We start from the raw sequence: 27,353 nt of genomic DNA, 5'->3' as shown, positions 1-27,353 counted from the left end.
TGAAATAGAGCTCGATGAAAGGCCTGTAAGACTCCCTGCCTGCTCGCTGCTTAGAGAAGGGAGGGCCTACCTGTCCAATGGGTCTTGCTCTTTTAAAAACAAAAGGTTCCCAGGACTGGAGCTTTAGGCTGCTCTTGGGAGTATAAGTCAGTGGGACTTACTTCTGGGGAGACGCGTAGGGGATCGCTGCCCGGTTCTGCCCTGCTAACACCTGGCTCGGGCACCTCATGGGTGGATTTGGCAGCGCAGTCGCCGCTGCCATGTAAGTAAGAAAACGATGCACGTGACGTGAATCTCAGGTCGCTGGCGAGAGTGAAAGCAGATCAGATCGGCAGGAAAGGTGACATTCTTTAAACACTTAGTGAAGCACCCCGTAGAAGATGGGGAGGGAGGGGAGAAGAAATGGAAGAAGTCTTCACGTAACCTTTTCTAACTTCTTTCTGATCAACAACGGTCCAATTAAGGAGCCCCACTTTGGGGTTGAGGTCAAGACAGACCGCGTGTGATTTCTTTCCTTCTCGTCTGAGCCTGGGTTTTACACGGGAAGGGCCACGGCTCAGTGGCAGAGCAGCTGCTCGGTTCAGTCTCTAGCTTCTCCCTGTAGGGCTGGGGAGAACCCCCATTGGAGCGTCGTTGCCCGTCCATATGGACAATCCTGAGCTAGGCGGGCCAAGGCTCGGGATCTCTGCATAAGCCTCCCTCTCTCTAGAGGCACCCAGAGAAAAACCGCGGCTTGGGTCCTTGGCTGGAACTCGGATTTGACCGGGGGGGGGGCTCAGTCCGGCTTCAGGGGAACCAGGACGGAAGCTGGGACGGGCCCCTGTGCCGTGGCCGTTGCTGCAGAGCCTCCAAGGGCGTGGGGAACCTCAAGCGATCTGCCATCCACTGGATTTGAAACGGTTTTTAGAGAAGGCTAACCTTCAGCCCAAGTCTCTTCAGCGGGAAAGGGCAATGTGCAGGACTTCTTCGGCAGATTAGAAGAAACTCCCTTCGGACTGACTACCAGAGAAAGTAGCCGTGATCTCGGTTGCCGCCCCTGCTTTCGGTCCATCATTTCCACACGGAGATTGTGCTGCTGCGTGTCCGCTAAATTAGAGTGCCGGCCTTTAGTTGCAAGCCGGTTAAATCAAAGGCCAAGGGTTGTGGTACATGAAGGCGGGACTGTACCAGTTCAGGCTGCTGCTGGGGGCTCACCTGATGGAATGTGCCTCTCTCTAAACCAAGTGTGAGGAACCTTGGGCCCGCCAGATGTTGCTGAACTACAGTTCCCATCATCCCTGGCCATTGGCCATGCTTGCCGTGGCTGATGGGAAGTGACGTTCAGCAACGCCTGCGGGCCAAAGATTCCCCGCACCTGCTGTCAACAAAGCAACAAACCACCTGCATGTTGTCATTGGGTCAGGGTGAAAGCTAGACGAGAAACTTTCCCCCTGGTGTCTATTTTTTTTAACGTGCAGGTAACTTTTATTGTATTTTATTTTGTATGGAGGAGCTTTATGATGTGAGCCCCCGGGGCCAATACGACCTGGGTACCGCCTAGACACAGGTCTAACACCTTAAAGAGAACCAGGCCGAGGAGTTAGACTGAATCAATCCCAGGATCTTTAAGAAGGTCCAGCAGATCAACTAAAGCAAACTCCAAGTATTCTTCTGGCTTAGCCAGGTCGGGAACTGCATTTTTCAAATAAAGTGTCTGTCGGATAATTTCTCCTTGAACTGACAAAAAGGAGTGACTCTGGTGTCCAGTATCCCGTTTCCCTGCCTCCACGTCTTCCTGATCAACAGGTTCCATAGGAAATTAACTCCACCGCGGGATTCTGGTCATCTCAGAAGAGAACCTACCCACCTTGTCTTGTATTCTTCCTTCTTTATTTCGGATTGTAAACTCCACGGAGGGAGGGATCTATCCTTTTTGTTTTTGAATGTGTAAAGAGCTGCGCACACTGACAGCACTGAGTGACAACTTTTTAGCGTTAGCCTTGTCATTACTTCAGGGCTGTGGGGTGGAAAGGTCTGAGATTTAGGAAGAAAAGGTGATGGGGTTGCAGTGAATAAACGCTGCAAAGTCTCCAGGGTAACTCTAAGTGCAACTAACTACTCTAGAGTAAATTGTATCCAAAAATAATGGGGGAAAGATCACGGCACAGTTCAATGATATGAAGGGAAACGGGGTTGTTTTCCCCAGTCTTATAGTGAAAAAAGGTAGAACTCTGGATTGGTTGACGGGCAAGTGTACCAGGTAGTCTAAGGCGACACACAGCTCTCAGGCACTAGGCTGAAATACATCAGGGCTATGGTACTGGCCTACCTTGCGGCCTTGTTGTAAGTATGAAACGCACGCAAAGCACGCTAGCGTGATCCTTTAGTCCTAACCGTATGTGGATTTATCCTGCGTTCTTCCCAAATTAATTCTGCCTCACTTGATAGCCCTTTAGATTGCCACTGGGTATAGAAGCCACCCCCACCCCCCAGTTGAAAATCACATTTGAAAATCGGAATATCTTTTGTGTGTGTGTGTGTTTTGTTCCTGAAAAAAGAACGTTCAGGGTAATCCTGCACATGTTGACTCAGATATAAGCCTCACTGCTTTCAGTGGGTCTTATTGCTAAGAAAGGGTGCATAGGATCGCGGTCTTATCTAACTGATTGACAATTCCACCCTATTGCATATTTACCAGGAGGTAAGTCTCATCGTGATCGTAGGACAGGTGAGCGCTCCAAGGATTTCACCCTTAGTTATTCCCCCCCGCCAGGTTTCCCTCTACTCCCGATGCGAAAGAGGCGTTTGGGGAGCGGAGGGACTTGCTAGCACACAGAGCCCCAGAGCCCTCTCCCATCCAAAGCCTCCTGGCTGGGGGTGGGAGAGGGGCGCTTTGGCTCCAGATCCCTGGACAGGCATGTCACGCGCTAGTCTCTTTTCTGTCTGCCCAGCTTGGGAGGGTGAAATGCCGCGGCAGAGTGGGCGGGGCTTCCTCGTCTCTCCCATTTCTGAAGGGATCCACGACCCTCTTCCAAAGTATCTTAGTGGACTTGCCATTTCATTCAATGGGACTTACTTCTCCTTACAACCAATGCGTTTAGGATCTGATCTAAGGCAGTTCTTCAATCTGGTAGCCTGGCTGAATTGGGTCCTGGGTGGACTTTTAAGTCTCAGCTCCCTACACCTATCTAGGGTCATAGGAACCTGCCTGTTCCTCGGTAGGGCCATTGGGTGTGTTTATAACCTGAGTTTCAGGCCGCAATCTTATACCGACTTACCTGGCAAGAAGACCCACTGAACTAATTAGGGCTGACTTTTGAATAAACACGAGTTAGGCTAGGACTGCCCTTTTAAGACTGAGCTGCACTCTGAAGCGGTGATCTTAGTTCGGCATTAGAACGCCTTACTACAGTTCCAGCGATCTTTGTCTAGTTTAGAATTAATGACATCGCAGTAAAAGTGTGGAGACAGAGGCTAAGTGGCGAGCCCATTGAAATGTCGAGCCCAGGGTGCTGGGTGCATAGCAGAACAATCGCACCACAAACCAAAATGCAGTTATGTGGGCCAAAGGCAGTGGGATAGATAAAACACTGTCAGCTCAAAGCATTTGTTAAGGTTAGCAGTTCACGCAGATAATAAGGCTGTAAACACACTAGTCGCCAGTTCAGAGCGTTTCCATTGGCCCAACTGGAGGAGGAACGGGTTGATCTGCCCATCTGTTGTGAAATTTATTTGAAGCTGAACTTTTAAAAAATCCGCACTCAGGCTGCTCCCATCAGGTTTTACAGTAAAAGGGGGCGGGGTTTGTCTAGTCTCGTGTGCCCCGTTTTCAGGAGAGAGAGGTGGAGACGCACTGGAACCTGCAGAACAGTGAGTGTGTCTCGACCTCTCGGCTGGCTTGATGTGGGGCAGGAAACATCACTCAGGTCCTAGAAAGAGTTCATCTGGTATGAATAAGATCGAGGACTAGAATCTCGTTTTGCTTCTATTATTATAATGATATATCCCTGCTACTGCAGGGCAGGTTATAGGAGGCGTTAGAAACCATTTTTATAGCCTAATGTTATCATGTTATTACTGGTAAACACTGCCGCGAACATTGGCAATGCTAGTACTACCGGGGCATTACTGTAGCAGTAAGTTAGGAGTAAATCAATAGTATAGCAGTGCTATACAGCTGCCCGGGCTTCTGTGTTACTCACCCTATCCTACTGGCTGTCACCTAGATTTTTACCTGCTGCTTGGAATCGCATCGTTAAAGTTACAAACACAAGAGAACATTTTTCCCTGCACTGCAATGTTTACTTCTGTCCTGATAAAGGCCTTGGCGCTACTGCTGTTTCAAATACTGCCAGATACTAGTGATTCAATGTAACTATACCAATATAGAGAAACGTTTTATCTCCAGTTTGTGACTTTTATCATACACCCGCCGTCAGACGACATGTGGTTTTTCTGGGCAAAACCCACCAAGATAACAGTACATTGGAATTCTCCTTGCCTTTTTTCGGACACTTCCTGCTCGAGGAGATTTTTTCACATTATTTCTTTGTGGCTGGTGGAATCACGCTGCGGAAGAGAGGCAAACCCCTGGGCTTTGAGTCGAGGTGGCCTCTCCTCCATTCCTCCTCCTGCCTGGAGCTGGCTTTGAACAGGCACGAAGCACATTGACGCGGGGGTCACCCCCGTCCCGCTGCAAGCACCTCAGTCAGCGGAGGTGGTCAGAAATCTCCGACGGGCGGGTTGGGGAGAGAGCGGGCAGGCCAGGCCAGATCCATGTCTTGCAGGTCCCTTAGAGCTCTGTGCGGAGGTTGCCTGGTCTGGAAAGACTCCCTTTCTCTTTTTATTCCAGCGGAGCCTGTTTCCAAATGTAGATTTATTGTCTTCGACGCAACTGTTCTGGAGAAGGATGTAGGCGGGTTGTAAAACAAGCAAACAAAAAAAACCCCCAAACCCAAACCTCACGGAGTTTTGAATATTACTACAGGCGCTCCTGTGAGAGAGAGACGTCTCAGTCTACGGCTCACAAACCAGCACAATTGTGGTTTTGTTTTGTTTTTCTAAAACCGGTGTATGCCAATTAGCTTCCTGGGACTAAACGTAAACACAATCGACGGCGTATCTCAAGAAGCCCTTTCCAGCCCCCTCCTAAGCATGAGCTATTGGAAGCTGAGAGTGCCCAGGATTGCAGCTCAAAGGTCTTAATCCGGATCGAAATCCAGCCCAAGGGCTCCAAGATCAGAAAAAAAGCCTTGGGCAAGTGGAGAGGTGGTTCACAAAAAGGACTTCTCCTCTTCCTAATCCTCCCCCTCCTTCCTCTCCTCTCACCCCAAACGCGATCGATGCCTTTCGGCTGGCAAGCGAAGCCGGCAGTTGCCTAGACGCTGCTGAGGGCAAGAAGGGGCGGCGGCGGCGGCGGCGGCGGCGGCGGCGGCTTTGTCGTCATTCCGCCTGCCGAGCAAACGGTGCCTGTGGGATTAGGTCAATTGGTGTGTGGATCTCCTCCGCCTCATTTGGTTACTAATTGGTTTCTTGTTTTAGAAATCGAAATCTCATTTCCAGGAAATCACAAAGCCTCGGCAAGCAAGCCGCGAAAGTAATCCCGGGGTGGCCTTTCCATGGCAATCGCCGGGAAAGCAACAGTCCGGCTTTTCAAGCGAAATGTGAGCTCGTTAGAGCCATAATAGATACATCCCACCCAGCCCTCTTTTTAAGGCTACTTATGTAAAAATGGTAAAACCAGGCGCGGAAAGGAGATTTAAAGAAAAAAATCTAGGAAGGTTAATTTAGCGTAGCTTGGAAATGTTCCAAAATAGATTATGTTTTCCCTTTTTATCTCCGACCACTTTAGCCGGGAAAAATCCCCCTTCAGACTGCAAGGGCTTGAGGCTCCTTTTTCAATGAGACCCTCCAAATTGCAAGAAGTAATCTTTAGATCTCCTGGCTGGCCTAATCGCAAAAGCAAAAAAGCAAGATCTGCGTCTCTCGGTTTTTTAAAAAAGAAAACGCAATTAGACAGTTTAAAGAGGAAGAAAAACTGGCTGCGGTAGGTCAAGTGCGCGGGCGCGCTCACACACACACAATACCCAGCTGTTTAAATTGAACGTTAAAACCGGGGGGAAATATTCATTTTTTAAATACAGAACTATAATGTATCCGAGGCTGCAATTCTAGTAGCACTTGCTTGGGAGTAAGTCTCATTTAACTCAGCTAGTCTTCCCATCCATTAAACGCGCATTGACGCGTGAATGGAAACATTACGAGTTAAGCACCATCGATTTTAAAGCAACTTACATTAAATGTTTTCAGACCGGGACATTCATTTCAGATGGACTAGAAAATGAGGCATCACTTCAAGCATACGGTCTTCCCTCCCCAAGACTGGCATGGAAGTAAGCCCCAACGAACTGAAAACGACTACTTGGGAGTAGTCATGATTAGGATTGCGCTGTTACTTCGGGGTAAACATCTCGGGCTATAAGGCTGCGATCTAAACACACTTAGGCTGCAATCCTCCTTACCTTGGAGGAAGTCTCATTTAATTCAGTGCGATTCACTTCTGCGTAGACTTGCGTAGTAGTTTGGACTAAATGCTGTGGAATCAACAGGATTTTCGGCTAGGGTGGTAAATGTACAGCTGGTGGAGATCAGTCCGTTGGGGCTTGTTTGAGTTTGAGATCCCAGGGCTTGATTTACAGTGCCTGTCTACTCAGAAGTAACTCTCACTGAGTTCTTACTCGCAGACCAGTGGATAAGCAAGCAGCCTTCAGTTGCTGTCACCTTCACCGGATTGCGGATTAGAAAGACTGACAGGCTTATTTCTGGGGATCCTCCAAGCAAGGTTTTAAGGACTTCAATGGAGAATAATCAGATGGCTGCCAGTCGTTCACAGCGCTCGCCATCGGAAAGGAGGGGGACATATCCCCCTCCCCATCTCAAGTGACAGAATTCGGAAGAGAAACATTTGGAAGGGCGAGCAAAGCATTTGCTTAGAAAATATTGTCTCTGCTTGGATGGAGGAAGATTTTCACCGGGAGCAAAGGGCGGTAGGGCGGGGGGTGGGGAAGAGGACTTTCTGCCCCAAAGTTAACCTATAATGCAGACAAGCTAGTCATTCACCCGCCAGGGCAGGATCTGCTTCTCCGTTTTTAACTGCCTAAGAAGCAGGCACCTCCCCCGTCCACCCCCCCCCCTAGATTTTTGCCTTGGGATTGATCAGCCGCTGGCAAAACACGACGGGAAAAGCGCCGAGATGGGGGTACAAAGTCCGGGATTGGCCAGATAGTCAAAACCCTCTTTCCTCCTTCTTCGAAGCCTCCTTAATCCCGCTAATGAACCCATCAAAACAAAACTGAATCCGAGATGTTCTGGCCTGCCAATCTCTAGGACCGCTGCGAAGTACCTTCAGATCCTCGGAGGGGGGGCAAGCCCTGTAGCTGGCTTGTTCTCTTTATCCAACGATTCACTACCCACTGAAGCCGCCATCTCCGCAGTTGCGTCCAATAGCTCGACAACCACTCCTCGCTTACCTGAGCTGTGAAGGACCGGATTAGCGGACAAGGCTACCATCTCAGGCACACCTGCCCCTGAACCTAAGCGCGGAGAGGGGACTTACTTCTAAACTAAGCAAATCTACTCCGGTTTGGGCTTCAAGGCTGAAATCCTGGGGTGTGAGCGCCACTGAAGTCAAGGAGTCTTCTTTCCAAGTTCACGCATGAAACCATCAATTCTATGAGCACTTGGAAGTAAGCGTCGTTGATCGACATTGAACTTACTTGCTAGGAAAGAACAGCTTGGAACGCTTCGATCCCTGTCCTGAGGGGGTTTTTTTATGCCACAACATCTGTTGATGTGGCTGATTGCGATGTCCACGTTGCCAGGTGTCACTTTGGAAGGGAAGATTTTTGAAATCCACAGGATTTCCCTCCGAAATAAGAGCTATCTCTTCCTCTCAATATTTAGGGGTGGTCAGGTGGAAAAGAAGGCAGGGCTCCTGGGCCTTTGAGAGTTGTGCAGAAGCACCGATTGCTTAACAAGCCACACCTGCGGACGTTTCCGTTTCTGCGGGACTGTTAAAGAAGCAGGGGCCCTGCCCTCCTCTTTTGCACCCGAACAAGATCACCAACCACTAGGGACGTATTTAAAGCACAATCTTCCCCCGCCGCCCAAGAATCCTGGAAGCTGTCGTTTACCTGTCATGGTGGGTACGCAGTTTCCAAGAGAGAAATCTGGATGGACGCGCCTTATGGAACTCGCGAAGGCTTGTCAAAGCCCAGAGGGCCAGTTCTCACATACATGTAAACCGTTAGAGGAATCAGCCCCACAGATAACATAATTTTCATGCAGAAGGTTCAGGGAGGCAGTTAAGTAATTTTACACTCCGGGCTTAAAGATCTCCGTCTCTGCCCCCCACCCCGTTTAGATTACTTCACTTGTATGACTTCAAGTGTATCGCTTTCCTCCTTTCAAAATGTGGTCAGCCAGCCCTGCTCTGTTGGGGCAGGTCATGCTCATCCCCTTTTGTGGGTTCCTAGACTTCTGTCCCAAGTCCTGGCCTAATGGGGCCACCGTGGAGGGTCCCAGGTTCATTACCTGGAATCTTCAGGTATTTTATTGTATGATATTTATGTGTCTGATTTCTAACCCGCCCTTCACCATAAGTGTCGGAATTCTATTGAGTTGCGTAGCAGAGTTGTGTAGCGCTGCGGAATGGAGAGTATTGAGCGAGCTTAGTGTGTGTGTGTTTGAATCTTTGCTAAGATTCTTCCTTCCCTGCAAATTAGTCAGACAGAGACTTTAAGCTTTAAAATAAGGAACAACTACTTTATTCTGGAAGTACATGCTTGATAGGAAAGAGTTCTATATCTAGCTAACTGGCTATGCTGGAGCAGCCTGCACTGGTCCCAGTGCTGGCCCTCATCCTGGTTGAGAGGAGAGACAAAGAGAAGATGTCTGCTCCCCTCTTGAGAGAAAGAGAACACTGAGAAAGGCGGGAAGGAACTGGGATCAACATTCCTTTGCTTATCAGCCTAGCAGGAAGGGAAGAGATGGCAGGATCAAAGGATAGGTATAGCCTCAACCAGCAAGAGGTCTAGCTCTCTAGCTACCCTTATTAACTCCATGCAGCCTCAACCCACGAAGTTGGAGTTGAACCTCATACATTCCAACAATAAGATCCCAAGGTGGGTTACGACAATAGAATATACAATGATCAAAACCAACATAGCCATGGCAGTGAGAAGACACACAAAAGTGTTTCAAGCAGAATAGAACAACACTGAACTTGGCAAGACTGTTGTCAGAAGCCAGAGAAGTTCTGTTAGTCAGCCTGACAGGACCGAGCTAGGTGGACCTTATCAATAGCTGCTTCTCTGTCACTGGTTGATGGGCACAGACATCTAAACGCCTGCAAGAGCTCATCCTTCCTCTTCCATTTGGGTAGTGCAAGGTTAGGCAGACCCGGAAGCTGGAGCATTTCACAAGTGTCGGCTGAGTGGTTTCCAAGAGAATTCGACCAGGATGGTTTTAGGTCTGCTTTCTCCTTTGTTGGTATTGTCTTCCTCAGTCTTTGCTGCTGTTGTAAAGTAAAATAAACTTAGATTGCATTTGGGTTAGCTTTAAATACTGGCTGGACTCTAGAGACTTAGGCCCAGGGATGTAGTCGTCCAGGGTCTGGGGGAGGGGCTTAGACCCCTTACTTTTTTGGAAGCAGGGGGTCCCAGCTGTCGGAGAGTGGTGAAACTGGGAATGGAGAGACTGAGTGAGCCTTTATGTGTGTTTGAATCTTTGCTAAAGATTATACCTTCCCTGCAAATTAGTCAGACAGAGACTTTAAGCTTTAAAATAAGAAATAACTACTTTATTCTGGAAGTACATACTTGATAGGAAAGAGTTCTACATCTAGCTAACTAGCTAAGTTGGAGATGCAAACGCTACGCCTAGTGTTTGCCCTCATGCTTGGAGGAGTATTGTATTGTGTACTGCCTTCAAGTCGATTCTGACTTATGGCGACCCTATGAATTGGGTTTTTGTGAGGCTGAGCGGCAATGACTGGCCCAAGGTCACCCAGTGAGCTTCATGGCTATGTGGGTATTCGAACTCTGGTCTCCCAGGTCATAGACCAACCCCTTAACCACTACACCACAGAAGGAGAGACAAAGAGAAGTCTGCTCTCCCTCTCAAGAGAAAGAAGAAGGAAGGATGGAAGGAGATGTGGTTAACATCCTCCGCATATCAGTCTAGCAGGAAGGGAGAGACAGCAGGAGATCAAAGGACAGGTATTAGCCTAGCAATCAAGAGGTCTCCACTCTAGCTACCCTTTTTAACCCCATGCAGCCTCCACCCACAAGTTGGAGTTGAACCACATATTCCAACACCAGCAGGGTCCCTATGTCTACAGCATCCTATGAGCCAATCAGCATGAAAGCCACCAGAGAAGAGTCTTCTAACATGCTTGCTTGTCCTTTCTTGCTGACTGAAGCCAGAGTGAAAGAAGGTGAGTCAGCAACTGAGAAGACTCTTTCAGTAGGTAAATCTCTCCCTTTTTATGCTTATTGGCTTTTAGGGATGTCTGTTGTTGTGGGAGAAAGCATTAACAAGGATCTCATTGTCAACCCAGCAGCAAAAAAGGATGTGTGTTGCTGTGATTCTCATGAAGGGACCCTGCACTTCTGAATTTGCCAATACACTACTGCTTCAGTGGTAACCCTATACCCACTTATTTGGAGTCAGTTGCATTGAACGCTATAGGACTTATTTGTGAGTAAGCATGTATAGGATTGCACTGCCAGTCCTAGCTTTGGGAGACCTGTTGTGTGTGTGTGTGTGTATTCATCCCGCTTGAATGCGTGGGACAGGACGGAGATGTGGAAGCGGAATAAGGACGGGTACCTTGATCTGAAAAGAGAAGTGTACATAAATCGGAATTTTCTAGACCTCATGGTCTCAGAGAGAGAGAGAAAGGTTTTAGTTTAAAATCTGAGCTTGGAACAGATCTTCGTTACAGCACTGCAGCTAAAGTGTTGGGTGTGTGTGTTTTGTGTGCTTAATTTTGTTTAAAGCAGCACCACAGCAGCAGAGTAAGCAGATGTTGAAATGCGAGTGTGCCAGCATGTGCGTACGTTTCCCTAAGAAAGCAGGCTTTTACCCTGCTTCAGGATCACTGAGACTGGAGACTTAATAAAATAAGAAAAGCTAAAGGCATACCTAGTTTTAACCAACTAGCTAAGTTGGAGGCGTATAGCCCAGGTGCGGGAGTTAGCCCCATGCCAGGAGAGAGCAGAGACAAAGGAATGTCTCCTCTTTCCCGGGACAGAAGGAAGTCAGTCAGAGCATCACAGGTAAAGGTAAACAAGCCTATCCATCTGGAGGACCCTAGCTCTATCTCCCTTCTGGAGCACAAACAAAAAGAACAAATAGGAGTTGCTCTTGCCCCACTTCCAACATAAAGCACTGAATACGTAAAATGTGAGCTCAGCGGATGAGTTGCTGTCCTAATTGTTAGCTCACGCTTAGGACCTGTCCTACACCAGAGAGCCTTGCATTTCCTTGGGCTCGATAGCTTTCACGAGTTCTCACGTGCTTGTGGACGCGATCGAGTTTAAGGGAATGCGAGGCTCTCTGATGAAGGCGCGGCATGCCAATAGCGGGGCGGGGGCGGCCTGGAGAGGGATAACACGAAGGAGGAAGAGAAGAGGGCTTGCTGAAAGGGCCGGTGTTTGCGCAGCCGAGCTCGACCGTTAGCTGGATTTAGCTGTATCAGCAGCAAGAGGCAGCTCTTTGGGCTCTTGTTTTCAATTCTAAACTCACTTAGGTGGATGCAATGGGCTGAGGCGGCACCGATGGGGCTTTTCTTTCAAGAAAACGTGTCCTGGAATCCACGCGTAACAGAGTCTGGATGACCACGGAGGAGGGGTGTCGGGGATGTGTGCGACGCACATTTGTTGGGATCCCTTTTCGCAGACCGATCCACGCCCGAGCTGAGAGACCGCCACGCCCTTGGATTCTCATCCGTGTGTGATACCCCGATCACCTCAGCGGTTTCAGTGGAACTGTAACGCGCCCACTTCCACCTAGTGTGTCTCTGTGTGTTAGTTTAGCCAAGCACACTGGGTGCAAAGCACACTGATTTACTTCGGAACCACAATCCTACAGATTGTTACTTGTAGCCGTTTCCGAATAAATTGTGCCTGGCATCGTAGGTCAAAGCCAATCCTTTCGATTCAACCGGCTAGCTGCAAGCATTTCAGAAATATTTTCGGAACAACAACAACAAAATCCGGTGGTGGTGGGGAATGAGGCCAGAGAAATAGCATTGCATACACGCCCCTCCCCATTTCACATCACCCTCCTTCCCTTGACTGAGCCGAGAAACCCCGGCGGCGCCAGCCATGCTCCAGCAGGCTTGCAGACCTGCCTGCCTCTGTTGCTGTTGGAGGCTGAGGGAGGTAGCTCGTGGCTCAGGAAGTCATCCCTCCAGACCAGAGAGAGATGGAGAGAACAATTCCCTACATGGAGATGGGGGATGGGACAATTGGGAGGTAAAGTGGCGGCGGGGGGGCTTAATCTGTAGGGAAAGAAGTTGCGCAGTGCCCTGCAGGAGTTGGCAACTTCAGCCCAAAGAGGCGGGCCAGCTGTTCTGTCCAGGCTGTCGCCGCTGCTACGGCAAGAGTTTCTCCGAAAGAAATATTCTAAAATAGAAGAGGGGAATTATCCGAGGGAGATTATAGGGACCCGATCCTGCAGGACAGCTGGAAATATAGATATTAGATATATAGCTGTGTGTATGTGTTTCCCTTGGATCCTGAGAGAGCACTTGACTAGGGATTAGTACAGGAGATAATCCAATAAGTGATCCTGATTGGGGAAGTCTCTCGGCAGCCCTGCGGTGTCTGGTGTCAGACAGAATCTGTGATCGTCTCTTGATAGGATATTCGTCCTCCGGGAATTGTGACGTGCTTCTCAGTCGTGTTTCCTCAGACGCCAGTCAATCCCACGGCTTTAATCGAGATTTGTAAAACGATCCGATGGCTTTTCCTCTAAATAAAGTTTCTCATTGAGCAATGGAACTGATTCCCAGATGAGGGAAGGGGAAATTTCAGGACCCATTTCTGGGATGGGGGAAAGAGCCACCAAAGCAAAAGTTCATTGATTGGAAATCTGCAAACAGGCACGGAAAAGTTATTAATTATCATCACTTTTGTTTTATTGTTTCTTTTATTCAAATAGTTGATTGGCCATTAAATCATATGTGTGATCACACAAACTGGAGATTTGTTAACACACAGCTTGATACTTTTGAAACATTTAAACAAAATTGTTGTGGTTAAGCTGAAGAGCCGCTTGATGTCAGCTTCCCCAACGTTTCTCTTCCCAGAGCGTTCCAACATGGATTTTGTTTTCCATATTTTTTTTGGCAACCCTCACCCGCTCATTTTCTGGATACCAGAATTTGGGTCGTTGTGTATGGGATAGATATGGGGGGAAAGGACTTCGATTTTTTTTTTTAACGAGCCGGTTGGTAAGGCTTCGATTATGTGAGGCACAAAAGATTTCCAGTCCACGAGTCGGCCGAGAGGGTGCTTTCCTAGTCCTAAAAACAAATCCTACTGGTTTCAATAGCATTTTCGTTCAAGGCTGGAATATCTGAAGTTCTGTATAAATTTATCCGCATGTAAACCCAGCCGAACTACATCCAGGTAATGACATTTAAACTGTACAAACACACACATACACACACACGCTGTCTCTCTCTCTCTCTCTCTCTCTCTCACACACACACACACACACAGAGAGAGAGAGAGAGAGAGTTTCCTGTACTGTCAGTCGCAATGTGCAGCACCAGAAACACTATCATCATTCGCAGCAGTAATTTCTTAATTCTAGAATAGGCCATAGGACCCTCCGGCCCCGTCTCTCTTTCACGCGTTGGTGTCTCCACAGGACTTGGAGAAGCCTGGGGCCACTCGACCCGAACCAGCCCTTTGGACAACGTTGGGCGCGAGCTGGGATCCCACCTTTTGCAGGTACTCGCCCGGAAAGCCACTCTTTCCCTACTACTGATTTTACATGGGGAGACCCCACAGCCCTGTCGAGACGACGACAGCCTGGACGGGAAGGCTGCCCGTGGGGAACCCAGAGGAGCGGGTTGTTTTTACTGCATCCGAGCTCCTGAAACGTTTACATGTAAATGTACTGCCTTCAAGTCGATCCCGACTTATGGCGACCCTACGAATAGGGCTTTCACGGTAAGTGGTATTCAGAGGGGGTTTACCATTGCCTCCCTCTGAGGCTGAGAGGCAGTGACTGGACCGAGGTCACCCAGTCAGCTTCATTGCTGTGTGGTCTCCCAGGTCGTAGTCCAGCACCTTAACCACTACTCCACACTAGGTCTCCCTGAAACATTTACAGGCTGGGAATTTACTCCTCCTTTCTTTCTCTCCCTTCGAAATAAGTGACCTCCGAGGGCCCTGTGGGCAGGTGACAGGTCTGTTTCAGGAGTTGCGGGAGGGGCCATCGTCTCAGGGTAGAACATCTGCTTTTGGCCACAGAATTATATATATAATTCAAACAAATAACATCCAGAAGAAATCGGCACGTTCGCCTTAAGTGAGCGTACCAATCCACGACTGAGCCAAATACCGACACTGGGTTTTATTCCACGTAAAATCAATCGGGCGGTTTCAGTCCAAGCACTCCCACTGAAGTGGGCACCGAACCAGAGAGCGAGTCTACATCTACACTACACAGTGAGGTCGGGTTTCTACCGGGATCTCCGTTTTGGCTCCCCCCAAAGAGTCTTGTGACGGAACCGCGGGTTAATGGGAATACTCACCCGGCATTCTCTGAGAGAGATTCCTCCCAGCAGGCATCCTGGGGCCCTCCAGGGGTTGCTGGACTACAGCTCCCATGATCCCTGACCGTTGGCCAAACTGATTAGGGCTGATAGGAAGTGGAATCCAACATCAGGCTGGAGGGCCGCAGGTTCTCTACCCCCGCCTCCCCCAAGAGATCCTTCTCTTGGAAATACTACAATAAGGGTTCCTGGGATAGGGAATGCCTGTCAAACTAGTGTCCTTCTGCAGTGTGGCCTTAGGATCAGCCCTTCAATGGGGAATGTTCTTTAAGAGAGGAGGCCTGTCTTTTGCATTTCCCCCTCATGATCACATCATTTTCGTCTCGGACGGTGCACTCCTGCACATTTCTATTCGGGAGTAAGCCCCACTGAGTTCCGTGGACTTACCGCAGGGTAAATGTGTTTAAGGCCTGCAGCCTGAAAGGGAATCCCTCCCTCCCGGCGGCTTAGGGGGAGGCTGCTCCCCCCTTCTCATTGTTAAGGACTCGGGGAGGGAAGCGGGAAGGGCCGGCGAGGACCACCATCTGGTCGATTAGACTTGACAGCTTTTTCCTTTTCCTGGCAGACTTTGGACGGTTTCATATTTGTGGTCGCTCCGGACGGCAAGATCATGTACATCTCCGAGACCGCTTCTGTTCATCTGGGTTTGTCGCAGGTATGTTGTGGATGTGCGGGCAGGCGCAAGATCCACGCAAAGAGGAGAGGGAGGCCCGTTTGAGGGGCGGTAGCCGATGCCAGCGCCCCCAGAAGCGAGATGTGAACGCTCAGCCCGCACATTTGTCGAGCAAGGCAGGAAAAGTGAAGACTATCTGCTAGCGCAAATCCCAACCACGTTGACTAGTCCGTCCATCCGTCCCATTCATTTCAATGGGTATTTTTGAGTACATAGGTTTTTTTTAAAAAAGTTTTCCTTAACGTTTTCAAAAACAGACTTGCCAATAAAAACAGCAAATATAGACAGTGGTACCGATCTACCTCTGAATGCATAGGATGATGCTTTCAAGTCTCATTGAAAATGACTGCCAGCCGAACAGCCCGGCCCTGGATGTGTTTGTCGGGAAGCTCCGCTGGGTTCACCCAGTTTACTGGCCAGGGAACGTGCATAGGACTGAAGCTGGGTAGTGATTTCCATTGCGCTGGGAGACTTGGGGCAATGGGGCTTGTTTCAACTAAACACTCACATAGTGCACTCCCAGACATCTCTGTTCAGAAATAAGTTTCATTGAATTCAGTGAGGGTTACTCACAGTTAGGCGCCTGTAAAGATGGCAGCTACAGTCTCTATGCAAACTTATTTTGATGTAAGCCCCCTTGAATTCAGAGGTGTGTGGCATATACTAATCCAGACTGCAGATGGGGGTTCGCATGATCTAAATTAACTCCACCTAGAAAACTTGAGGCAGAAGAGTTCTAGTCTAGCCTTCTCCCTAGCATGCTGTTTTTCTCTGTGCAGCGATCTGTTCTTTTGCGTTCAGTTAAATAATCCAACACAAGCACTGTGCAGAAATGTGGCCCAGTCACAGATTTACCACCTCTACAAATGCCAGGGCTTTCTTTGGAATAAATATGCACAGAATTGTCTTGCACATCCAGTTAACCTAGAAATAGGCCCCCCACCAAATCGTAATACAGCCAAGCAACAAAATAAGTTAGTGTAGTCTACCAGTTCTGACACTTAGAGCTGTTGCTTTTTTCCTGGTTGGGCTCTTGTGCACGATGATCCACAGGAGTTGAAGCTTTGACCCATTCTTTACTTAACAGATGGGGGAAATGCATAACCTGTTGAATTTCTAGTCACACACCATTTAAAGGCACAGGGATACTTTCTGGGAATGGCAACAATACCTCCTATTTACAGCCAATCTTAAGCATGTTTACTCAGAAATATTTTATTTATGTATGTATTTCAGCAATTTAGATATAGCTTAATTGCAGTCATGATATACAGGAGACAATACAATGAAACTAAGTGTCTTACAACTATAAAATAATAATTATAGTTAAAAAGTTTTCTGGAATGAAGAAGTTCAACAGGGAAAGGCCCTATCTGACCTCAAGTTGAAGGGAGTTCCAGAAAATTGAGCCCACAATGAACACATGGTTCCTGGTGGATACAAGCCATGCATCCAAGCCATGGGGGACCACTAACACGACTCCTCTGAAGCCTCAGTAATTGGACAGGGTTATAAAGGACCAGATGGCCCCTGAGGTATCCTGGACCCAAGTTGTTAAGGGTCTTGCAAATTTTTATTTATTTATTTATTTATTATTTAATTTATATCATGCCCTTCCTCCCAGCAGGTAAATCAGTGACTGGGCCACATCTCTGCACAGGGTTATACCCTGAGCCTAGCTTGGTAGCCTATGGGCAGCCAGTGCACGTTTTTGAACACCAGAGTTATTTGCTGGAGACAGTCTGTCCCATCAACACTCTAGCCACAGTATTTTGCACCAGCTGGAACCTCCAGACCAAGCCCAAGGATAGTCATACGTAGAGCATATTGCAATAATTGAGTCTTGATTATCAATGCATGAATCACCCTGGCCAGACTATCCTTGTCCAAGAACATCTGCAGTTGCCCTAGCTGGTAAAAAAAAAAGAGTTTGCCTTCAATAGGAGTATACTTAGAAACTGAATTGCACCGTCAGGCTTCACACTATGTGGAATCTGTGGCCCTGCAGACGTTTCTGGACTCCATTTCCCTTCATTCCTGTCCAGTAGACAGGTTGACTGGGGCTGATGGAAGCTGAGAGTTGGGGGACTTCTGGAGGGCCACAGGCTCCTCACTACTGGTATAAGGTCTCCAAACTTGCTTGAGGCAGATGCCGGTTTGCAGTTGAATTTGAGTTGCCCATCTAAGGCTGCAATCCAATGCACACTTGCCTGGGAATAAGTCACATTGAACCCAATGGAGCTTACTTCTGAGTAGATATGTATTGGATTGCACCCCAAGTCGAAGTGTCTTGCTTGCATTCATTGTGTGAATCACAGTCCTTCGCCGAGGCGTCAAACTCCAGACAAAGAGGGCAGCGGCTGGTTTCCAGCGAGTTGCTTATTGGCCTGGGGGTGGCCGAGATTTTTTTGGGCCTAGCGCGGGGCACGTTGTGTCACCCATGGGGATAAAAAGACAGCCCCCTTTCCTTTCTGCCCCGATTCTCTTCTTGCAGGTAGAGCTGACCGGCAACAGCATTTACGAATACATCCACCCAGCCGATCACGACGAGATGACCGCTGTCCTCACTGCCCACCAGCCCTACCATTCCCACTTCGTTCAGGGTAAAGTTAACCGGGTAAAGCAGCGGGTGGGAAGGAAGGCAGCGGCCGGCGGCAGCAAGTAGCCTCTTCCCTGACATGAGTATTGTGCCCCTTTTCTCCTAGAGTACGAGATCGAGCGCTCCTTTTTCCTAAGGATGAAATGCGTCTTGGCCAAGAGGAACGCTGGCCTGACCTGCGGAGGCTACAAGGTGGGTGGGCGCAAGAGGGCCAACTAGTGGCTGACCGAAGAACTGCTTGCTCCCTGGCTTGAGGACGAAGGCGCTGTGAAACCTTCGCTCATCGGAATAATCGGGGCTCATTATCAGAGCCGCATTGTTCTGCATGTTTCCGCTTCTATTTGAAGGACACTTACTGGGAAGTAGGTCCCATTCGTTTCCTTTCCCTGGGACTTGATTCCAATCAAGACTGAGATTCTTTGCCCACTTATTTGCGAGAAAGCCCCGCGCGGTGGGACTGACCTCTGAGGAAATGTCCAGAGGGTTAGTCTGTAAGGCAGCAGGTCTTGGAAGTAAGCCCCTTGAAATCGGTTTAAGCTCCAGTGACTGCTTGCGATAAGGCTGAACCTTAAGGAAGGCTGTGTAAGTCGTATGCACAGAGAGAACAAGGCTGCACTCCGTACTGTACTACGGCTTACTAGGGCGTCAGCCCCCATGAGTGTTGCTGTTGGTGCTAAATTAGTTTAAGCAGCACCGCAGAGAGTAACAGCGGTCTGAAATATGCCAGCGTGTGTGCGCGTTTACCTAAGAAAGCAGGCTTTACCCTGAATCAGTATCACTGAGACTTAGCAAAATAAGAAAAGCTACTTTATTTATAGAAATACATAGTAGATAGAAAGGCATACCTAGTTCTAACTAAGTTGGAGGCACAACACCCAGGCTTGGGAGTTGGCCCCATGGCTAGGAGAGAGAGGGCAGAGACAAAAGTTGAACTTCAGAGAAGTGAAGAGAGGGCGGAAGGAGGAGTGGCAGATAAGCTTCCCTAAAGAGATATCAGGCTGGGATGGAAGTAAGTAAGTCAGAGCATCACAGGTAAAGGTAATCAAGCCTATCCATCAGGAGGACCCTAACTCGACCTCCTTTCTGGAACATAAACAAAAGAACAAAACAGGAGTTGCTCTTGCCCCACTTCTAACAATGAGCTCAATGGTTGACTTCTAAACACACATAGGCTTGCTGTGTCTTTGGCTCTGCCGCTGGATCCTATGGATGTTTGTAAGGCCCAGTGAGGCCAATGGCACTTTATTCTCACCTAACTTTAAAAGGTTCAGAATAGTGCTGTAGGTGGAAGATATTTTCCAGAATATTATTATTAGCTGCTTGTTTCCCAGAAAAGTGAAACTCAAAGCGACCTACAAAAAGCATTGTAAGGATCTGGTTGTTGGCTTGCTTAAGGCCGTAACACCCCCACACACACTTTCAGTGGCGCTGTGGCCAGTTTCTGAGTGCAGTCCAGGGGTGTAGTTGTGCAGGGTCTCAGGGGTCTTAGACCCTTTACTTTTTTGGGAGCAGGATCCCAATAGGGTCCCTATATCTCCAGCATCCTACAAGCCAATCAACATGAAAGGGGAGGGTGTTAGCCACTGAGAAGAGTCTTCTAACACGCTTCCTTGTCCTTTTCTATGGATTGGAGCCAATCAGAGTGAAAGAAGGTGAGTCAAATACTGAGAAAATTCTTCTTGGTAGCTAATACTCTTCTCTTTCATGCTTATTGGCTCCTAGGCATTATCAAGGATCTCACTCTCAACCCCACAGAGTGGGCATGGCTGTGATTAACATGAAAGGACCCTGCTCTTCTGAATTTGCCACTACACTATTGGTGTAGGCAGTCTCCCTGATAATCCCCTTGGCCACATCCCAAAAGCAATACAACCAAAATGGATTTTTGGCCAATGCAGACATCATGGCTTCCCTATCTAGCCCCCAGCCCCTTATTATTTTGTTTAATATCCAGTCTCAAGAAGAGTTCTGGCAGACTCAGTCATTTGCTCAGTAGCGCATGACATTTTGGTTGGTCATAATAAAGGGGCTTTGGAATTTTTCAAAAATCAAAGTGGTAAAATAAATAAATCAAAGTAGCCGTTTAACCTCAGCCATATGCATGCTAGTGTAACCTACCTCTTCCTTTGCATAGCTTATTTGGTGATGTTCTCTCTGAGAAAAGCTTCTTTGGCAGGCAGAGAATTGGCAGATGACATCATCATCCCTGCTGTGAACTAAGCAGAGCCACTTCCTGCCTGCTCCTCTGCACCGCTGCTCACTTCCTCTGAGTGGATTTGCTTAAGGCTGTAGTCCTATACACTGTTTCCTAGGAGTAAATTCCAGTGAACCAGTGGGACTTCCTTCTGAGTAGACATGCCTAGACCTGCCCTGTAAGAGACCTGAGTGCTGGCATGGCATAAGGGAGTAGTTTCCTCTATTAGGCTGCAGTTCAAACTCTACTTACCTGGGAGTAAGCCACATTGAATTCAAGGGGACTTACCTCTGAGCAGACATGGCTAGTGTTGCTCTCTTAGAGTACTTTATAACAGCCCCATGTTTTCTCTACAGAAGACCCCTTTGATTTCAGGGCACACTTAGTTGGGAGTAATTCTGCTGAACACCAATAAAAGTGCATAAGATCATGCTGCACGGAAGTCTGCTGCATAAATAAGCATGTTGTATCCCAAAGAGGGCAGGTCTGCTTTCTGAATTTTATCTGACTTTGTTCTGCGCCTAATTCACTTGATCAAATCTTTCTTTAGAGAGTCAGGATTTCTCTTGTGGCTCCAGTTCTTCCAACTCTAATGCAGCACAGCTCAAAGCCCATGTAATCCAAAGGGATGTTGCAAAGCTGTAGTCTGGAATGGCTACCCTACTAACCCTCCAGTAATACTACATGGCTTGTCAGCAGATCTATACTGGACACATGCAGGGGGATGTCCTAACACATTTTGTAAACTTAAAGGACCCATGTGGGCACAATGGCCAGCAGTGCAATCCTACAGTGTCTACTCAGAAGTAAGTTCAACTGAGTTCACCTGGGCTTATTCCCAGGTAAGTGGACATGGGATTGAAGCCAAAGGCTCCACTCCTATGTACACTTCTTTGGGAGTAAGCCCCATTGAACACAGGAAGATTTTCTTTCAAGTAAACATCCTATGCAGGTTGATCAGATCACCCGAGGCAAAATTTGTATGTTGTCTTCCACATTCCCAAAATACAATACATCCAAATGTAAAGTGTTCACATGTTCAGCTGAGAGTCAATCAGTGTCCATAAGACTAGCATTTGGGTTGGTTCAAGCATGCATGCACTACTGAGCACTGCAGGGCTGATGATGATTGGCATCTGATTCCATATGCATCTGATTGGCATCTGATCTGATTCCATACAAAAGAGGCAGGGACAGCCAGCTTATTGATCGATTAGAATAATTTTTTTTAAATCATAGTACTGAAACCTTTATTAGGACTAGCTAAATTGGAACCCTAAAAGGCGGCTTACATTAAGACACAAAATAGGGTGCAAGCTGATTTCACTGAGAAGCATTATTTATTTATTTATGAGATTTGTTAGACACCCATCTGACAGAGGTTAATCTGCCACTCTAGGCGATTTACAACCAAACACAAGTAGGTTCCATACAGACCTAATCAAAATCCTAAAAATTAGAAATTAAAAATTAAAGCTTAAACATTTAAACATTAGGAGTGATTTGGTGGATAATCCATAATGACCCATTCAGATGTGCCTAGTCATTACTTGGTGCTTTAGTTTTCACTGGGTGAGGAACATGGAAGTGTGAACCAAGTTGAGGTGAGGAGGGAACAGCAGCGCGATCGTCTCCATGTTTATTATGAGGCAAGTCCACTGTGTTCAGTCGGGCTCACTCGACCTGAAGTGTGTTTAGGGGTTGCCCTCCTGAAGTGATCCATATCTGCGTGTGCGCCATTTCGCAAGATCACTGGCCACGGGTGGCAATGCAAATCTCCCTCTTGACTAGAAGGCATCTCTGTGCCCCGACAGGTCATTCACTGCAGCGGCTACCTGAAGATCCGGCAGTACAGCCTAGACATGTCTCCCTTCGATGGCTGCTACCAAAACGTCGGCCTGGTGGCAGTCGGCCACTCCCTACCCCCCAGCGCCGTGACGGAGATCAAGCTGCACAGCAATATGTTCATGTTCCGGGCCAGCCTGGATATGAAGCTCATCTTTCTCGATTCCCGGTAGGTCGGTCTCCTGGCGTACTTTCCACTTGCCTTAGGAGCACCAGCCCGCCAAGTCAAAGCAACCGACGGCCTCTCTTTCTTTGGCAGGGTAGCCGAGCTGACCGGTTACGAGCCTCAGGACCTGATCGAGAAGACGCTTTACCACCACGTCCACGGCTGCGACACTTTCCATTTGCGCTGCGCTCATCACCTGCGTAAGGAGCCTCTCCTCTTAGCTCCCTTGAAGTCCTGACCTAGGCATGTCGACCTGAGTTCACTGGGACGTCCTCCCTCCCAAAGGAAAAGTGGGCGGGCTGGCCGGGACATTGCCAAGAGGCTGCGCGATGCCAATCGCGCTTGCTGGGAGGGAGGTCCCATTGGGAAACGCGTGCGTAGAACTGCAGCAGAAGAGGGCTTCTAGGGAATATTTTCCAAGCGCACCCGCCCCCAAGAATCCTGGGAACTGTAGTTTGTTAAGTGTGCTGGAAACTGTAGCTCTGTGAGCGGCAAACTACAGTTCCCAGGATTTGGGGCGGAATGTGCTTTAAAGGTATGGTGTGCGGGCGAGGCACAAGGTCAGTAGCGTTCCACCCGAGGCTGTTCACTAGAAGAAAGCAGTCAGGATTTCTCCCTATACGTTCTAGGAGCAAGTGGTCCCTTTTAAGTATTCTGTTACTCTTCATGTTGCTGCTATGATCGTTATGGCAAAAGAAACAGCGCTCTTATGCGGAACGCTAAACCGATAGATGTGTTTTATGGATCATCGACATGACTTTTGTGTTGGAGGGGGGAAATGTGTAGATGATGTTTCCAATGTGATTCCTTCACTCCAAAAGAATCTCAGGCCTATTAAGGTAATAAAATATCCAACTCCACCCCTCAAGAAGGATTATTTTTAGAAAGTAACGAATGATAAGCATTTCCCCCACCCCTACCGCTGAAGGGTTTTATAATGTGTTAATGGTAGGTATGGAATAGGTTTGGCTTAAATAAATGGTATTATTTGGGGGAAGAGCTGTGTAGAATTGCTTTTCAAGCCTATTATGAGTGGAAGTGCAACTTCATAAGAGCAGAACCCTTTGGGCTTAATGCAGAGCTATTCAAATAATTTTATTTTATTTTATTGTGCAAGCCATTTTGGTGGGATGCACATACTGTCTCCCTGCCAACCCTTAATTTTGGATCCTGACTGTTGCTGTATTGGTCCCAGATTTCTAATTATATTTACAAGGGTGTGAACCCTATTAACTTTATCTTAATTTAGGATAGGGCTTCAGAAGAACCATCAGATGTTAGTGGCTTTGAATGAACTTTTCCAGGGCAGATTCTTATCACTGCTTACATTGGTTTGCTGTTTGGTGTGCTACTTCTTAGCTTCTTGCCTGTGTTTAACAATTGTGTGCCAGACAGAAATTCACCAAGTGAAACATTTTCTACAACTAGATCTCCACGCTGAGGAAAACTGCACTGTGAAAGGTGAAGAATGCCTTTCAGAGTATCAAAAAGAGTTGGCCCTAGCTGCTACTACAAACTTCTAAAGAAATAAAAGTGATTACACAATTGCTTTTAAGACAGAGACAGTGCACAAGGAGGGCTGGGATTTCAAGCCACTTAAATACTATTTTAAGTAAATTCTATTGAGTTCAATGGGGCTTTCTCCCAGGTATGTTATATATATATATGTACGTATGTATACACACACACACTTTTACTCTCACTAGAAACAATGGGAGGGAAATAAAAGAAAACTAGTTTATGTCAGTTCAGTTGACAAAGATTTAGCCTGGGTCTGGGGGCTTGTTGGGGGGGGGCTGGAAAGGCATTGGATCCCTAATAGTCTGTAGTATCAGGAGACCAAAGATCCAACACTGGATTGCTGTGTCCAAGAAGGTCTGGTCCTAAGGCCTTTGGGGTGCTCTTCCAGAAGTCATTGGATTGCAGCCTAAAAGTCTTAAATCCAATTACTCTAGATTATTTTGGTTTGTGGTCCACAGCTTCTGAGACCCTTCCTAATTAAATCGTATATAGTTTTAAATGTATGCTGTACTTTTAATTGCTGCCATTCTGCACACATTTACTTGAAAGTAAGCACCTTTGAAAACTATGAGGCATTTAAGTAAACTTGGCTAAGAGCGGCTTGCAGTATATTTTGTTAATTTGAGCTCCTTTGGATCTCAGACAAGAAGATTGGTCTAAAGTCTAATATATCATTTTAACACAATTTGGGACCAGAATAAGCTACTCCTATCTATATTACAAGGACAGTGTTAAGTTTGGTAATTATAGTTTTGTAATCTCCAGTTATGGAAGCTTTACAATCTAATCTTATGTGACTACTCAGAAACAAGCCCCAGTCAGTATAGGCAAGTGTGTATAGGACTGTAGCCTCAATCTGCTTTCAGAAATGCTATGTTGATGTTTGATGGGGAAGGAGGTCATAACAGCTGAACCCTTTAGTAGCGTAGACACTACAAAGCTTTTAGTCTCTCTCATGATTGCCAGGAAAAGGTATTTTCACAAGAGACCTTAAGAATGCCTTTTAATCTAACTGCTGACACTTGTGAACTCCTGTAATATAATAATCACATGCCAGAGACTCATTTTAAATTTGATTGACATCCTGGTTGGCAAGTAGACTTTCTTTTGCATTTAATGATTGATTGTGCCTTTTGGTTGCCGTGATCTTACAAAAGAACAGTAACTTACCACCATCTGCCACCACTTTGGTAAAAGTTGTAATGGGAGGTGTGACTTCTTTTAAAATAGGTGTAGATCAGGGATGGCCATCAAACATCTGAGGACCACAACTCCCATCATCCTTGGCCGTTGGCCATACTGGCTGGGGCTGATGAGAACTGCAGTCAAACAATATCTTAAAGGGCACAGATTTCCCATCCCTGGTGCAGGGGGATGTGGTGGTCTGGAGAGGTATCACTCTTGAACAGACATAATGTACATAATTTGATGTATTGATCGCCTTTCCATTGAGCTCTCAATGTAATGGTGTAATGATCAAAAGAAATACACAGCACTGGTAAAACTATATTCTAGTCCCTGGTGAGAACATTGAAAGCCTTTCTTTGAGACACTAGTTGCCGATCGGTCAAATGGAATCCAGAGAATGGACCAAGTGTGTTCACTGCTATTCAGCCTTGTTGAAACAAAGGGGAAGTAGATCTGGATGGGAGGCCACCCCATTGCCTTGAGCTTTCTACAAAGTAGGACACAAGTTAAACTCACTGAAACAAAATAAATGAAACAGAGCCATTGTAGTGATTTACTATTCCTCCTTGGAGGTACGACAGAAATGGGAGCAATCGCTCACTAAATAAATCTGCATTTTTCTTTCTTTTTCAGTGCTAGTGAAAGGACAAGTTACCACTAAATACTATCGCTTCCTGGCCAAGCAAGGTGGCTGGGTCTGGGTGCAGAGCTATGCTACCATTGTTCACAATAGCCGATCTTCACGGCCTCATTGCATCGTCAGTGTCAACTATGTGCTCACGTAAGTGCTGCCAAGTCCTGGGAGGTGTTTGGTGCACCCCAGCAGAGGGCATGTGTCGACTCTCACAAGACTGGGGCATCGTATACCAAAGTTCTGCTAATGTGCAAGTTCCATGGTCTTAGCAAGGGGCTGTTGGAGGAAACAAAATAAGTGCTTGATGGATTGCATCAAAGGTGCTCTTCTTTTTCTTTTTCTGTCATGGAAGTGCTTTAAGTGGGGTCATAAAAAAAAAAGGCCAGTATTTCAGTCCTGCCAAGAAACCTCTCTCTGGCCCAGTGCTTTCATTGACAAGGCCCATCCCTCCCCATGAACTTGGTAGGAATCCACAGAATTCTTTCATCTGTCTGAAAGCTTTTCCCTCCTGTCTTCTGTTTCCCTAGAGGGGAGAGAACAAGATTTAGAGCTTTGTCACCCCTCGAGTTTTCTCCCTCTCTGTCTTTTTACAGTTGAAGGGGGCACCCTGCATTAAATAAAGTTTAATGCAGCGTAAAAGAAAGGTTTCAACGTACGGAGTTATTTATACTTAGCAAACAGGACATCTGTTTTTCTTTTTCTCCCAAAAAGGAAAAAAACCTGTGAGTTTGAAGTTCTTAATTTTATCCAGAGTCTCTATCAAAGCCCCGTGATTTCTTTCTTGTTCAAAGGAATGGAGCCTTACATGGAACCAGAGAGAGAGAGAGAGAGAGAGAGAGAGAGAGGGGAGTGAGTGGTGGGGCTAGAGTGACCAGAAGGGGTTCAGTTAGCATACTAATAAAATATAGGGGGGGGAAGAGTAATGAAAATGTTGACTTTTGCCCCTCGCTCTTTATCCCATCATTGTTAATATTTAGGTACTGCCAAAGGGAGACATTTATGTAGATGGCATTAGACTTCATATTCAAGGTCATTCCCATGTGAATTTGTTATCCCTTAACGCAGTGCACAGCACAATCCCTAGGTGTATTAATTCAGAAGTACATCCCACTGTGTACAGTAGATAAACACTCATGGGGTGCAGTTTTATGGCAGAAACACACCTACTGTTCTGCCGGTTCCAGGGCATCTCCGCCTCTCTCTTCTGAAAATGGAGGCACACGATGCTACTCAAACCTCACTCCTTTTTACTGTAAAACCTGGAGGGAGCAGCTTGAGTGCTTTTTTAAAAAAAATCAGCTTCAAGGAGATTTCGCAACTGATCAGCAGATCAACCCGTTCCCCCTCCAGGTGTTGCTAATGGAAATGTTGTAATCTGGCAACTAGTAGGTTTACAGCCTTAGTTGCTTTCTGATTTCAGGACTGAAGTTGTTAAAGAGTAGTTAAGGGGAGATTGCCCTCATCACCTGTAGTTCATTTCTGGCTGCAATCCTATACTGGTTTATCTGGGAAGAAGTCCCATTGAGTTCAATGGGGCTTTCTTCTGAATAGGCAGGTGTAGGATTGCACTGTAACTCTCATTTGAAAGCGTATTGGTGATTGGGGGTAGGGAACCAGGCTATGAAGTCTTACTGAAACACTATTTACATGTAGCCTGTCTACTGCCTCAAAATGTCATCTCCATTCTTGGATCTTGTGTT

The 27,353-nt window shown here is 47.2% G+C and overlaps 1 protein-coding gene across 1 annotated transcript in view; it reads left to right on the top strand.

Moving 5' to 3' along the window:
- The window catches only part of SIM1 (SIM bHLH transcription factor 1), a 78,806-nt gene that overhangs the window by 10,632 nt on the left and 40,821 nt on the right, over positions 1-27,353 (top strand). Inside the window, exons 2-8 of the mRNA XM_061626275.1 lie at positions 13,921-14,003; positions 15,399-15,488; positions 18,001-18,109; positions 18,212-18,297; positions 22,114-22,313; positions 22,404-22,510; positions 25,653-25,800. Of these exons, the coding sequence (XP_061482259.1) occupies positions 13,921-14,003; positions 15,399-15,488; positions 18,001-18,109; positions 18,212-18,297; positions 22,114-22,313; positions 22,404-22,510; positions 25,653-25,800 (823 nt within the window). The remainder of the gene's footprint in view (positions 1-13,920; positions 14,004-15,398; positions 15,489-18,000; positions 18,110-18,211; positions 18,298-22,113; positions 22,314-22,403; positions 22,511-25,652; positions 25,801-27,353) is intronic.

Source organism: Rhineura floridana, chromosome 4 (assembly GCF_030035675.1).
Source record: "Rhineura floridana isolate rRhiFlo1 chromosome 4, rRhiFlo1.hap2, whole genome shotgun sequence".
NCBI classification, from domain to species: domain Eukaryota; kingdom Metazoa; phylum Chordata; class Lepidosauria; order Squamata; family Rhineuridae; genus Rhineura; species Rhineura floridana.
This window is presented reverse-complemented; position numbering and strand designations above follow the sequence as displayed.